Source organism: Vipera berus, assembly GCF_964194415.1.
Source record: "Vipera berus genome assembly, chromosome: 6".
NCBI lineage: Eukaryota > Metazoa > Chordata > Lepidosauria > Squamata > Viperidae > Vipera > Vipera berus.
Window position 1 is genome coordinate 83,877,759 of NC_138208.1, and position 16,358 is coordinate 83,894,116.

Here is a 16,358-nt window from a genome sequence, read left to right on the forward strand (position 1 = left end):
TGTTTTTACTGACTGTATAGAGCTTCTCCATCTTTGGCTGCAGAGCATATAGTCAATCTGATTTCTGTGTTGACCGTCTGGTGATGTCCATGTGTAAAGCCGTCTCTTGGGTTGTTGGAAAAGAGTGTTTGCTATGACCATCGTATTCTCTTGACAAAATTCTATCAGCCTGTGCCCTGCTTCATTTTGTACTCCAAGGCCAAACTTGCCTGTTATTCCAGTTATCTTTTGGCTTCCTACTTTAGCATTCCAATCTCCCATGATGATAAGGACATCATTTTTGGGTGTTAGTTCTATAAGGTGCTGTAGGGCTTCATAGAACCGGTCAATTTCATCTTCTTCAGCACTGGTGGTTGGGGCATAGACTTGGACTACTGTGATATTGAATGGTTTGCCTTGGATTCGAACTGAGATCATTCTGTCATTTTGAGGGTTGTATCCCAGTATTGCTTTTCCTACTTTTTTATTGACTATGAAGGCTACTCCATTTCTTCTGAGGGATTCTTGCCCGCAGTAGTATACCTGATGGTCATCTGAATTAAATTCACCCATTCCTGTCCATTTTAGTTCGCTGATACCTAAGATGTCGATGTTTAGTCTTGTCATCTCTTGTTTGACCACGTCCAGCTTTCCTTGATTCATGGATCTTACATTCCAGGTTCCTATGGAGAAAGAATCTTTACAGCATCGGACTTTCCTTTCACCACCAGACATATCCACAGCTGAGCGTCCTTTCGGCTTTGGCCCAGTCGCTTCATTCTTTCTGGCGCTACTAGTACTAGCCCTCTGCTCTTCCCCAGTAGCATATTGGACGCCTTCCGACCTGAGGGGCTCATCTTCCAGCGTCATATCGTTTTGCCTTTTGGTACTGTCCATAGGATTTTCATGGCAAAGATACTGGAGTGGTTTGCCATTTCCTTCTCCAGTGGATCACGTTTTGTCAGAACTCTCTGCTATGACCTTTCCGTCTTGGGTGGCCATGCACGGCATAGCTCATAGCTTCATTGAATTACGCAAGCCCCTTCGCCACGACAAGGCAATAATCCATGAAGGGGGATTTTGGGGTTATAAAAACATTATTATTTTTTTGCAAATAAGTGAATTTGCAAATATTTGCAAGCCCACAAATAACAGGGATTGGCTGTATATCCATGGCAGGTAACATCTTTATGGACGTGAAATTTTAACACTAGTGGCAGGCAAAAAAAAGGAACAAGATTCCTGGGAATGTATTTTTATTTATGGCTTATTTATATTCATAGATAGATTTCTGTATATTCTCAAATACAACAGGTGACAGATACCTAGTTAAGGTTTTGAAAGAGGATAGGTTTAAGTAATGGGCAGCAGGAATAGCCTTGGGGAACTGGAGGAAGAGCTGTAACTAAGGTAGCAGTCAGGTAAAAGGAATCTGAGTCCCTGGAAGAAATGTAATTTGAAAAAGCATCTTAAGCATGAACTGATCCTCATGAACAGGGCTTGCCAAACCTAGCAACTTTAAGACTTCAAGTCCCAGAATTCCCCATGCCTGACTGAGGAATTCGGGGAGTTGAGGTCCACCAGTCTTAAAGTTTGTGCCATTGACTGTCATCTTCTCTCTACCTACATCAGCAGGGCTTGCCAAACTTGGCAACTTTAAGACCGGTAGATTTCAAATCCCAGAATTCTTCATGCCTGGTTGTGGGATTCTGGAAGTTGAAGTCCACATCTCTTAAAGTTGCCAAGTTTGGAGACCCCCTACTGATGAAGTTAGAGAGATGGGGGCAGTGCATTCAGACTTGCAAGATTGATCTTCATCATCAAGATAGACCTGAGCTATAAATGCCAATACACCTTATTATAAGTTTACAGGAACAAAATCATTGTTTGTGTATTTGTGGCTGGCATTCTTGACTCCACATTTTTCATTCCTCTGCACATACTTATCTCTTCTGGGATCCCCAGAGCACCTGGGAATGGCTAGGCCTACATCCCTGTGGTTGTGTAGGGGATATCTTATTCTGGAGAGTTTGGGGGGGGGTAAAACAGGTGTTGTTCATCCATGTTAAAGGGCGCCTGTCTTTTCCCACAATGATGTCACCCTGATAAAATATGCATTATGACATCATCATGCAAGCTCTGCCTTTTGAATTTGCATTGTGAGATAGCCCACACCATGTAACAGGTCGAGTTTGCATTGGTCATTCCCCCAAATGGGCCCAGACATATCCCCCCCCATTCTGGAGACCCCATACCATCACCAACCAGCCCCCAGCAGCCCTTAAGTAGGTGTGCCTCTCTCAGGGAACTACCCCCTTAAAACTTCCTGGAAGAAGAACAGAAGAAAAAAAATGGTCTCATGGTGTTTTGTTTTGTTTTTTTAAAAATGTTTTAGCTACTACTCATATTTCTAGAGTGAGGGAAACAAATTGTTAAGAGGTGATGCGTTTTTTTTAAGGATTCTAAAATTCTGGGACCAAGTTGGTGTCTTTCGCAAGGGATCCCGAGCATTAGAACCGTGGTGGTGCAGTGGTTAAAATGCAGCATTGAAGGCTCACTCTGCCCACTGTCAGGAGTTCGATTCTGACCGGCTCAAGGTGGACTGAGTCTTCCTTCCTTCCGAGGTCGGTAAAATGAGGACCCAGATTGTTGGGGACAATGTTCTGCCTCTGTAAACTGCTTAGAGAGGGCTGTAAAGGAGGCGGTATATATTCCCATCCATTTATCAGCTCTCCAGCGATGGAATTTTCCAACCTGACACAGGATAGTTTTTACACTCACGTGCTGTACTGGTTCATTAGGAACTCAACTCCTGAATTGACACAGCCCTTGCTCTAAGGTCACCCTTTGTTAATGAGTTCCCTGCACACCTTGCTTGAATTACAAGACTGGAGATTTTTTTTTTTTCACTTGTGGGTTGTCTGGCTTCCTTATCTCCAGAGGCAAGGCATCGTGTGAACCAAATTTCTTGGTTTATTTGTTTTTGCAAGGGTGGCTTATCTGGATAACCTTTATATTGCTTTACAGGTATAGTAATCCATAAAGATAATCCTCCAAATACTTTTAAAAGATTGTCCAAAGTGCATAAATATGTGTTTTCTGATGCTCCCTGATCAGTCATAAACATCTGGTCTGCAAGGAGCTTTTCAACTGTCTCTTCACTCTGATTAAAGTGCAAATGTCGTGCAACGAAGAAGAACTCATACATACTTTCAACGGCATCAGGTTTACTACAAGATCCTCACTGGAACTTTTAAATTCTTTGGTTTCATTTGATGCTAGAGAAGATGATATTCTGTTGGTTTCCTACCCAAAATCTGGTAAGGTTTGTTTGGAATTTGGGTGAAAGAGAATTTGTCATTTAGTTAAATGAATTAGAAAAGATTGCAATGCAAGAGGAGGGCTGAATTCATTCAATGCTTGTCGAAAGCCGGGCTAGACATTCTGCATCATGAGGAAGGCCAATGAATGAATGAAACGAAACCATGTTAAAGGCTTGAGAACTGCATTCACGCTCACAATAAACTAAACTATGTTGGGGTTTTTTAATATTAGTTAGGTTGTTGGTTTTCAAGGGCTTGTGAACGAAGGTCATGTGAATCCAACCCAATTGGTCAGATTTTGGGACTACTGGATATTGTGCAAAAAACAGAAAAAAGCAGGTTAATTTGTGGTTTGGCAGTCAAGAACATGGAGCGTCTTTTGAACGTTCCAGAAACTGGAAATAAATACTGGGCTCTGGTAAAAATGTTATAAACAGTGGTCATGTAACCATCAGGCACTGCAAATGGCTGTAAATACAGGTTGGTTGCTGAGCACCCGAAATGCAGATGTTAGGCACAAAAGATCAGGTCCCAACATGAAAGTCCAATTAAATTGATTGATTGCTATTCATGGCTATGCACAAGAATCTTCTCAACTAATGTCAGTACCTGCTTGGAGTTAAATAAGAGTCAATAGAATTCAAGGGGGGATTGGACTTAGTTCACTTGTAGCTACGTAGAGATTCTAGGCTGATCCCTCTTTTAACTCCGCCCCCACGTTTTGTCATTCCTTCTCCTACAGTGGTCATGTGACTGCAGGATGGGAGGAGGGGCCATGTTAATACTTCAAAACTGGGTCGTACATAGCTTTTCAGGGGTCTGTTGTTAACTTTGAACTGTCGCTAAGTGATCAAGTCATAAGTCAAGGATTACCTGTAGTGCAATGAATTCATGCGTCTGTATCTACCTCTACAACATTCATCTGTTTATCCTTTGCATTATTTTCTTCTCGCTGGCCAGAAGGTGGTCTGCTTCTTCTAAGCCTGCTTTCACATAACCTCTGTCCTACCCTGGTTTGACACTCTGCCAATCCTGTGCCTCTTTCCCTTGTCTTCCCTGTTAGGAACCCATTGGCTGGCGGAAATCCTTACCCACATCTATGCATCCAAAGTGACTTTGACTTCTCCGATTGAATTTGGAGACCTTTCCAAACTGGATCAACTGAATCGCCTTTCCTGCAAAAGGATCATCCCAACCCACTTGGACAGCAACCTGCTTCCACCAACATTCAGGGTCAAGCATTGCAAGGTTAAAAAAATAAATAAAATCATTGCACTTAAATTCTTGGGAATGCAGTGTATTGACTCACCCAGGGGGTTTAGCCTAGATCCCAAGTGTCCTGGGTTCACACAATGTAATCACACATTTTATTCAACCATCAACTGGATGGGTTAATGCAACGCTGCCCAACAACAAACAGCGGCCTTCTGCTGGATCGTTTTCTTTACAAACTTTAATATTAATCAACATAAGCAGGTTGAACAACCTGCCCATTCCCAATCAAACCCCACATTAGAAAGTAAGCAAATTTAGGATGTTGGGTAAATGCGGATGCTAGAGTTCTGGATGAATCCAGCTCTTGAGGTCCATTATAACATTCTGTATCTATTTTGTAGGCCATTTATATAGTCAGAAATCCCAAGGATATCGCTGTATCCATGTTCCATTACTATCAAGAGAACCCAAATCTTCCCACCATAGATTCTTGGCCGAGTTTCCTGGAGATGTTCTTAAAAGGAGATGGTAAGATTAAACTGTGGCTATGTTCACTGGTAATGTGTTGAGTTCAATTCACCAGGAGGGCAGCAGCAAAGTTTAATCGTCCTGACTTGGCTAATACGTTCATCAGCTACAAAAAGTGTCCTGTCTTCAAGGGATGGAGAAAGTGGACAGGAGAAACTGGTTTGTTATTGTTGTTGTTGTTATATGCAAAGTCGTGTCCGACCCATCACGACCCCACGGACAACATTCCTCCAGGCCTTCCTGTCCTCTACCATTTTCTGGAGTCCATTTCAGCTCACGCCTACTGCTTCAGTGACTCCATCCAGCCACCTCATTCTCTGTCATCCCCTTCTTCTCTTGCCCTCAACCTTTCCCAGCATTAGGCTCTTCTCCAGTGAGTCCTTCCTTCTCATGAGGTGGCCAAAGTATTTGAGTTTCAGCTTCAGGATCTTGCCTTCTAAAAAGCAATCAAGGTTGATCTCCTCTAGGACTCACCGGTTTGATTGCCTTGCAGTCCAAGGGACTCGCAGGAGTCTTCTCTAGCACCATAGTTCAAAGACCACAATTCTTTGGCACTCCACCTTTCTTATGGTCCAACTTTCACAGCCACACATTGCAACTGGAAAGACCATAGCCTTGACTATACACACTTTTGTTGGCAGAGTGAGTCTCTGCTTTCAAAACTGGTTTATTCTCTTCCAATTATAAGGAAAGGGATTGATTGAAACTGGTTGGAACAAGATTTAGAATAGACAGAAGAGAATCCTTGACACACTAAACAATTCAAGCGAGGAATTTGTGATCGGAAGGCACTAACTGGGTTGATTTAGAATTCATGGAGGAAAGATCTTGTTGGAATTCTGGAAAAAATTTCAGAGAAGAGCAACTGAGATGATCAAAGGCCTGGAGACCAAAACGTAGGAAGAATGGCTGTGGAACTTGGCCAGTTTAAGGAAAAGAAGAAATAGGGGAGACATGATAGCAGTGTTACAGCATCTGAGGGGCTGCCACAAGGCAGGGGGGGGCAGGTTGTTCACCAGAGCACCAGAGGGAAGGACGAGAAACAATGGTTGGAAACTGATCAAAGAGAGAAGAAATTAACTGACTGACAGTGAGGACAATCAACCAGTGGGCGCTCCATCGCTGGAAGTTTTTAAAAAGAGACTGTACAATCACCTGTCTGAGATGGTAGGTCCTCCTGTTTGAGCAGGGGGCTGGACTAGAAGACCTCCAAGGTCCCTTGGAGCTCTATTCTATTCTATTCATTGTTGGAATGTATTTCTATGTAACAACCATAGTAGTATTCAGCCAGTAGATGGCAGTATTGGATACCATAGATCAGGGGTGTCAAACTGCCGCCCTGTGGGCCGGTTGCATCATACAGAGGCCATGCCCACCCCAGCTCCAGCAATGTGATATTTTCTTCTAAGAGAAAATAACTCCTGAACGGATTGCAGAGTGGCGTAGTCCAGGATTAGTGGAGAAATGAGGCCCAGCCACCAGCTGCTGGCTTTGTAATCTGACATTTCTGGTAGTTGCTTTTTACAATGCCCACCCTTCATGGGTAGCTGTCAAGTGGCTTGGCCAGGCATCTGAAGAACAATGCAGTAGAGTTGACTGCAGCAGTTTCCTGCACATGGAACTCACCATAGAAATATCCTACTTACAGCATGAGTAGAATGGTGATAACCAGAGGCCAAGTGGTGGGGTGCTGCCATTAGTTGGGTATAAGGAGGACACCTCGTCCAATCTCAAGTGGTGGGCCCTCTTCATATTCCCGGAAGGTGGTCTTCCTGGGCCAGGGGTAGGCAACCTTGGCTCTTTTATGACTTGTGGACTTCAACTCCCAGAATTCCTGAGCCAGCATGGCTCAGCTTGGAAATCTCTCCCTTTCCCCTCAGCATGACTGGCTCAGGAATTCTGGGAGTTGAAGTCCACGAGTCATAAAGCGGCCTAGGCCTAGGCCAGGAGTAGGCAACCTTGGCTCTTTTGTGACTCGTGGACTTCAACTCCCAGAATTCCTGAGCCAGCATGGCTCAGCTTGGAAACCTCTCCCTTTTCCCTCAGCATGGCTGGCTCAGGAATTCTGGGAGTTACCTTGGTTTCTTAGTCTGTGTTACCTTGGTTTCTTAGTCTGTGGCTATAAGAATACACAATAACAGAGTTGGAAGGGACTTTGGAGGCCTTCTAGTCCAACCCACTGCTCAACCAGGAAGCCCTATACCATTTCAGACAAATGGCTGTCAATCTCTTCTTAAAAGCCTCCAGTGATGGAACATCCACAACTTCTGGAGGCAGGTTGTTCCACTGATTGATTGTTCTCGCTGTCAGGAAATTTCTCCTTAGTTCTAGGTTGCTTCTCTCCTTGATTAGTTTCTATCTGTTGCTTCTTGTCCTGCCCTCAGGAGCTTTGGAGAATAGCTTGACTGCGTCTTCTTTGGGGCAGCCCCTGAGATATTGGAAGACTGCTATCATGTCACCCCTCATCCTTCTCTTCATTAGGCTAGGCATATCTGGTTCATTCAATCGTTCATCTATGTTTTCGCCTCCAGCCCCCTAATCATCTTTGTTGCTCTTCTCTGCATTCTTTCTAGAGTCTCAACATCTTTTTTTTGTATTGTTATCATTGTCATTGTCATTCTCATGCCCAGGTACTTTGGGCTTGTATTTCTTAAGCAGGTTTTAACACCTTCTGCCTTATAACTGACTTGGCTATTCTGCACTGTCAGATCCAAATCACAAAGGCTATAGGACTTGGCCAGCCATTTGAATTCCTTGTCGAGGTCAACAGTGGAAGGATTTTGTTATCCCAATACTGTTCAGGCTGATTTACTACATGGCTGTAAAAATGGACAATCCAAAGATCAGCCAAGAAATAAGTAGAACTGATGTTATCAAGGGAAGTAAACAAAGTGGTGTGGTGATTTGAGGAGGAAGGGGAAGGGGTGAGAAGAAGGATACAATATTCAATTTATTTAATAGCTCTATTCATTTTGGCAAGAATTTACTCAGAAGGATCAATGCTGGTTTTAACTTAAAAGGCAGTTAAAGGGCAATCTTAGATATTTTAGATAGTTAAGAATATTTTGGAGCATTTGGAGCAACATCATAAAAAGCAAGCTGCCTTGATTTTCTTAGAGAAGGCCTTTGAAAATTTGCATTGTGCTTTCACGTTCAAGGTTTTGCAGGATATACATTTTGGATAGAACTTTATAAAATGGGTAAGATTGACTTATACTTCAGAGAAATCACAAATAATTGTTAATGGAGATTTCAGAAAGCCTTCTGAGATCCCAAAAAAGGACAAGATAGGGATGACCATTTTATTATTATTTATCATTTACATTGATGAAAAAACTAGAAGAATTTGGTGCATTAGCAGGTTTTAAGATCAACAAACAGAAAAGGAAGATGTGAGCAAAAAACACAAATGTAGACGATCAAACAGAATTAAGGAATAGAATAGCTTTAAAGGAAGAAAAAATATATCTGGGTATCATTATGACAAATATGAATTGTATTTTATTCAAAATATATTAAGATGGGGCAATAAATTTAAAAAAGGTATCTTAAGATGGGAGAAACTACAATTGTGATTGGTGGGGGAAAATTATGTTCTTAAAAATTATCTCAGAATACTATGCTAATCCATAAAGTGGTTTGTTTTGTGTGAATTTGGCTAACGTCTTATTCAGTAAGCCATAATAAAACAGAGATCACAATTGTGGGAAAGCTTGGATATCTAACCTGTTGGAATATTTTGACTCCTGTCTCAATATTCAGCTTTCCTAACAAAAATCAATTATTGTGAAGTTGCAAATGCCAACTTCCTGACTCTTCAAGTAGTAAGGCAAATGTCAGGTTTTTGTTTTTTTTTAAACAGTTGTCTGTGGATCCTGGTTCGACCATGTTTTAAGCTGGGAAAAACACTTGCATGAGAAAAACATCCTGTTCTTGTTCTACGAAGACATGAAAAAGGTAAATTGGCATCCATTTCTTGCTACGGAACAGATGAAGGAGGCAGATGCCAAAGCGTTTTGTTCCATCTTATTTTTCTTTTGCTGATCATGATATAGCTTCCCATAACTTCCTGTCATCGCACAGCCATCTGGCCAGGGAGTTTTGGTGTAGTTCAGCACAAAGGCATCAGATTGATGAATGTTAAGAGTCCTCCTACCTTTACAAAAATGGTAGGTTTATTTGCTTTTTTTTTATGGCCACCCTGCTCCTAACTGGACACACACTTACATATATGTCTTGCATGTATTCCTATCCATGGGATGTGCAAAACCTACTCTTCTAGGAACCAGAGATTCAGCTATTGGAGAATTGTTTCAAAATTTGATCCTTTGATCTCCAGAATGGTAGGGGTGTTTTTTTTTGCATATTCTCTTTATCTCATAATAATAATAATAATAATAATAATAATAATAATAATAATAATAATAATAATAATAATAATAATAATAATAATAATAATAATACGTTTGAAGGGACCTTGGAGGTCATCTAGTCCAACCCCCCGCTCAGGCAGGAAACCCTATACCATTTCAGGCAAATGGCGGTCCAGTCTCTTCTTAAAAACTTCCAGTGTTGGAGCATTCACAGCTTCTGGAGGCAGGTTGTTCCACTGGTTAATTGTTCTCACGGTCAGGAAGTTTCTCCTTAGTTCTAGGTTGCTTCTCTCTTTGGTTAGTTTCCATCCGTTGCTTCTTGTCCTGACTTCAGGGGCTTTGGAGCATAGCTTGACTCCCTTTTCTCTCTCTGTATGATTGTGTGTGTGCATGCATGCGTGTTTGTGTGTTAAGGAATCTAATATTTATTTATTTACTTACTTGTTTATTTGTTTCATTAGAATTTTTTTTTACCCAGCCTTTACTCCTCGATAAGTAACTCAGAATAGCAAACATACCTGACACCCCCTTCCTCCTCTGATTTTCCTCACAGCAACAGCCCTGTGAGGTGGGCCGGGTTGAGAGAGAGAGAGTGACTGGCCCAAAGTCACTTAGCTGGCTTTCATGGCTAAGGTGGGACTAGAACTCATAGTTTCCCAGACAGCTTTCATGCTGAAGAAATACAGAACTAGAACTTATTGTCTCCTGTCTTCTGCCCTGCTGCCTTAACCACTAGGCCAGGGGTAGTCAACCTTGGCTCTTTTATGACTCGTGGACTTCAACTCCCAGAATTCCTGAGCCAGCATGGTTCAGCTTGGAAACCTCTTCCTTTCCCCTCAGCGTGGCTGGCTCAGGAATTCTGGGAGTTGAAGTCCACGGGTCATAAAAGAGCCATGTTTGCCTACCTCTGCACCAGGCCAACTGTTTTTCTAAAAAAAAAAAAGCTATAAAGCCTTTCCTGACTAGGAAATAGTAATCTATATGGTTCTCCCTTTCATTCTGACAACAACACCGTGAGGTGAGTTAGATTCCATGTTCTTATAAGATAAGATAATGGATTATGTCCTCTGGAGAAAAAGTCCTCTGTACACCGTTCTGCTTAGGCATGGAAAAATACTGATAATAAAGGAGAATATTTGTACTTGGGGTTGAAATGAGGGATCCTTGACGCTCTTTGAGCTTAGTTGTTTTCTTTGCAGACGTTTCATTATCCAAATTAGTGCTGATGATGTTACCTAGTTTGGTAACAAAACGTCTGCAAGTAAACAATCAAGCTCAGAGACCACCAAGGACCTCTTTATTCTCCTCACGCTGCTTGGGAATTTCTTGCGATGTTGTAAAGCAGGGTTTATTGTGGGAGAAGAGAAAGAAAGCGAGGGTGGATGTTGCTCTTTCCTGTTGAGCCTCTCCCGTCACCCTGACGTCTTTTTTTGATGATCCACCCTTCTCAGTCTGAAACGGAGCAATAGGAGGAATTTTCACCCGCTGTCTTTCTGTGAAATTAAGAAGCCCAAACAGCTGTAGACGCCTGGAGAAAGGCTATGTGATTAAACCAGATCATTGCCACAGAACATTTGGCCATGAACTAAGGGCAAGAATGTGACCTTTCTCCATGAAGTGCACTCAAATCTCAAATCGTTTTTGAAAGACCTCTGAAAAGCAAAAATAAATTTGGCAAACCAAAATGCAACAGTATGTTTCTGCATGGGGGTGTGATGGCTCAGTGGTTAAAGACTCTGAGCTTGTCAGCTGGAAAGGTTCGAGACCTGAGCGCTGCACGACAGGGTGAGCTCCCGTCCCTTGCTCCAGCTCCTCTCCACCTAGCAGTTCGAAAGCATGCAAATGCAAGTAGATAAATAGGTACCACTTTGTTGGGAGGGTAACAGCGTTCTGTGTGCCTTTGGCATATAGTTGGCTCCCTTGGCTTAAGAAATGGAGATGGGTACCGCCCACCAGAGTTGGACATGACTGGACAGGGAAATCTTTTCCAGTACATTTATATTTAAATGAAAAAAAATATTTCTATATGGGATTAACATATTGATGCCTACTACGCTAATTTGATCTGCATGGGATTGTAAATGGAAAAGCAACTGCAATACAAATTGCAGTCAAAGGGAAAGGTAGGGAATTATTTTTTCCCCACGGCCGTCAGTTAGAAAAATTGAATTTACTCCAGATATGTTGGATTATGAGGATGCTTGGGAATCCTCAGATTTGCACTCCAATCCACTTGGGACATTGTACATTGAGGACAGCTGCTCTACTGGGAGAGCAGAATAATAATAATAATAATAATAATAATAATAATAATAATAATAATAATAATAATAATAATAATAATAATAATAATAATAATAATAATAATAATTTTATTTGTATACCGCCCTTCTCCTGAAGGACTCAGGGTGGTGAACAGGGCAAACATATAAAAGTACAAAGATACAAAAGTTTAAAAAGAATTAAACGAAATGCCCAAGCTAAAACAATAAGTAAATATATTTAAAACAGCAATAAAATCCCAACCCATCCCCCATCAGGCCAGGCCGGCTTGTTCGAACAAATAAGTCTTCAGATCGCGTCGGAAGGAGCGAAGGTCGGGCGCCATCCGGAGCTCAACCGGCAACCGATTCCATAAATCCGGAGCGCCCACAGAGAAGGACCTCCCCCTGGGGGCCACCAGACGACATTCTCTGACCGGTGGCACCCTGAGGAGGCCCTCTCTGTGGGAACGCACAGAGCGGAGGGAAGTTGATGCCGGCAGCAGGTGATCCCTAAGGTATGGAGCAGGTGATCCCTAAGAATGATCAGGTGGTGATCCCTAAGAATGAGATCTGTCTTCCAGTAAATATGTTTTAAGACTTGAGCTCTTTGGGCAAAGATTCAGGGGGAGGGGGAGGAATCCTTTGAAAATTTTGCCTGGTTTTATACGTTCACTCCTTCCACTGTGTGGCCCGGTGGCTCAGTGGTTAAGACACTGGGCTTGTCAGCAGGAATGCCGGCAGCCCACGTTCGAGAGCCAAGCGTCACGCAAGGGGTGAGCTCTTCGCCCCAGCTCCCTACAACTTAGCAGTTAGAAAGCATGCAAATGCGAGTAGATAAATAGGTACCACTTCGGTGGGAAGGTAATAGCACTTCCATAACGTCATGCTCACTGCATGACCGTGGAAATGTCTTCAGACTGCACGGGCTCAATGGCCTTGAAATGGAGATGAGCACACACATACACAAACACACACACACACACACACACACACAGAGAGAGAGAGAGAGAGAGAGAGAGAGAGAGAGAGAGAGAGAGAGAGAGAGAGAGAGAGATGGCAATGACCAGCAGAGTAAAATCTGCAGGGATTCCTACTCCTTCCATTTCAGTGGGAGGGAATAAACACAGAACGAAAACATTACAGACCATTTCTTTTTCTCTGTTGTTTTACACGTTCAGGATCTCCCGAAGGTGGTGAAGAAATTAAGCGCCTTCCTAGGGCTCAACCCCAGTGAGAGCCAGATCTATGAAATTTGCAAAAGGGCTTCCTTCAACGAGATGAAAAGCAACACAGAAAAGGAAAACTCGGATCAAAGCCACACGGTCTGTGTACTCACTTCCAACCGGAAATTGATATTCCGAAAAGGTAATGTGAGGAGTGAACCTATTGAAATGTCTCCCTTGAGGGCTGGTCTAAATCGTTTGGAACAGCGGTTCTCAACCTGTGGTCTGCGGACCCGTGGGGGGGGGGCGTGATTTATCACAGGGGGTCGGCGAAGGCTTGGAAAAAAATGTTATGGTTAAGTCTTGGGGTTCCGTGGCCACAAAAGGTATTTAAAGCGGGTCCATGGTGAAGAAAAGGTTGAGAACCACTGATTTAGGAGGTACATCTCAACCGAAGTAGACCAGGCCAAAAATAATAATAATAAAAAATCAATGCCATGTAGGCCAGGACTATTTTTATTGTAAAATAAAATATACTGTATGTTTCATGAATCATCTAGTGTCCTAGTGCTTGGACATATCCCTGATGTAGATCCGTTTTCGTATCTCTGAAATGTCTAAAGAGCGCATTTTCTACTTGTAAACATACCCCCAATTCTTTATCGCTCCATACCCTTAGCTCTCAAAGCGATAAAAATATTGTCGTCTGGACATGTTTTTGTTTCATTTACTACAGGTACTGCGTTCTTCCAGCTCAGGTCACAACCAAAGTGTTTATGTGTCTTTTCTGAGTTGTGCTTCTGGGCTTTCCCTTCCTCCCAGCTGCCCGTAAATCTCCCTAAGGCAGCTAGCATCACAGGACAAAGTTAATGAGCTTATCTGGAACTAATCAGAGTCTAGATACATGTCTCTCCACAGGGCTGTGGATACACAGGTTGTCTGTTCTGTTGTTTTCAAGGGATGAGAAATAATAATAATAATAATAATAATAATAATAATAATAATAATAATAATAATAATTTAATTAATTTTAATTTTAACTGGGTTTTTTATTTTTCTCAGGGTTTTATTTAATCTTTTTAAATTTGTTTTAACGTTTGTATTGATTTTCTTTTAAATGCCCTGTAAACCGCCCTGAGTCCTTTGGGAAAGGGCGGTATATAAATCTAAATAAATAAATAAAATTAATAATAATAATAATAATAATAATAATAATAATAATAATAATAATAATAATAATAATAATAAAGTTGGAAGGGACCTTGGAGGTCATCTAGTCCAACCCCCTGCTCAGGCAGGAAACCCCATACCATTTCAGACAAATGGCTTTCCAGTCTCTTCTTAAAAACTTCCAGTGTTGGAGCATTCACAGCTTATTGTTATTGTTGTTGTTGTTGTTGTTGTTGTTGTTATTATTATTATTATTATTATTATTATTATTATTATTATTATTATTATTAATCATTGCACAGTTAGCCAGATGTTCAGACTGGATTTGGCATTTTTGTCTACCTATCGAGTCCTTACCAAGGACCTGGGATAGGCAGATGTGGATGTTTGGTGGTATTACAGATCTCGTCGCAGGATGGAAGCAGTTCCTAGTAAGGCCGCCTTTTGCAATTGACTAATGGCGAATTTGTCAATGCCAATGGCGTTCAAGCGTTGCTCCAGTTGTTTTGGGATTGCACCCAAGGCGCCTATTACTGTTGGTACAACACTTGCTTGCCTTTGCCACAGTCTTTCTATTTCTATTTGTAGGTCTTTGTATTTTGTTATCTTCTCCAGTTCTTTCTCGTCTATTCTGCTGTCTCCAGGCACTGCCACATCCACTATCCAGACTTTTTTGTCTTTCTTATCGACAATTGTTAAGTCCGGGGTGTTATGTTGCAGGTGCTTGTCTGTTTGAATTCTGAAGTCCCAGAGCAGTTTAACTTTATCATTTTCTATGACTTTCTCTATTTTATGATCCCACCAGTTCTTGCTTATATTTCTTGCAGATCTTCCAATGCATATTATTATTATTATTATTATTATTATTATTATCATCATCATCATCATCATCATCATCATCATCATCATCATCATCATCATCATCATCTCCAATGTCCCTTACAGCTCTATCTATTCTATTCCAGGCAAGATGCCAAAGCATCATGGTGAAATTGTCACCCTGACAATCTAGACTAGGGGTCAAGTGGTCCCCGGGACCAGGCTGCGGGCTTTTGGCCAGTGGGTCACGGAAATGGCTGGCTGGTGCGCACACGCGTGGGCGCGCATTCCCACTTGCACTAGCGCCCATGGCCCCGAATGGGGCTGCTAGCACCGGGTGGGTGTGTGCAGCCCATTTGCGCATGTGCAAACAAGTCCGCTAGTGCTGGGCAGGTTGTGCGGTCCATTTGTGCATGCGTGAATGGGGCTGCTGGCTGCTGTGGGTGCGTGTGGCCATTTGCACATGCACAAGGCGCCAGCTCATGCCACTTGCGCAAACGGGGAAATGGAAGGATTTATACTCCTTACAGACAGCTGGCCATTTGCATATTTAAACAGCAAGGAGTATAAATCCTTCCATTCCCCACCATCCAGTCAGAGCTGAAGAAGCTTCTCGGAGGAGAAGTGAAACGTCTTCAAGGAGAAAACAAGAAAGTCCAGTTGCCTCCTGAAAAAGCATCTTTGGGACCACTATGTGGATGACTGAGAATCTCCACAGACATTCGCACAAATGTTCCTCCAATTAACCCCATCACATCTTTTGCTGAGCAATGCTCAACTCAATATCCCGCTTTCTGACCATCTCCAGCATTTAAACATCCGCCTAGAATGGGCCACAGGTTTTAGAATTACAACTACGAGGAAATGAATGAAGCTGCTTTTGCCAATTGTTAATCTGGCCTGTCAATCTGCTGAGATCCCCCCTCTGCTCGGTGGGATGCTGCATTTTGTTGATTTGAATCTGGGGGTGTCCGGCCTTGGCAACTTTAAGACCTGTGGGTTTCGTCTCGGACTTCAACTACCCTTCCTTATTTCTAACCGTTTCCTAGGTACCGTTGGCGATTGGAAGAATCACTTCACTCCCAAACAGAACCGGCTGTTTGAAGAGACATTTAAGAAGAAAATGACATTCAGCGAAGTGGCAAAACATCTCATTTATGAATGTTGATTTGGAAATGAAAAAGGGATGAAAAAAGGGATCAAAAAATGTTTAAAAGACTAATATTTTTCACGTGGATATAGATTTGTTTTCTTCCAAAGAGACAGACGGGGAAGAAATTGTGCTCTTGAGGATTGCAGCTGATCTGTTCTGTTGTCCTTACTTCTGTTTTCTGTCCCATCTCTTAGAACAGGGGCCTTCAAACTTGGCCCTTTTATGACTTGTGGACTTCAACTCCCAGAATTCCTCAGTTAGCTGCCTGGCTGAGGAATTCTGGGACTTGAAGTCCGCAAGTCATAAAAGGGCCAAATTTGAAGACCCCTGTCTTACAACAATCAGTTTGATGTACCATAGCCAATATGAGC

General features: G+C 42.3%; 1 protein-coding gene across 1 annotated transcript; it reads left to right on the top strand.

The window, feature by feature from the left end:
- Positions 1-3,157: 3,157 nt before the first annotated feature.
- On the top strand, positions 3,158-16,002 carry LOC308669705 (sulfotransferase 6B1-like; the record flags this gene model as incomplete). Its single annotated transcript, XM_081330577.1, has 6 exons — positions 3,158-3,299; positions 4,366-4,550; positions 4,919-5,045; positions 8,908-9,002; positions 12,861-13,047; positions 15,884-16,002. 6 exons carry the CDS (start codon positions 3,158-3,160, stop codon positions 16,000-16,002), a joined length of 855 nt encoding a protein of 284 aa, XP_081186703.1.
- Positions 16,003-16,358: the final 356 nt, after the last annotated feature.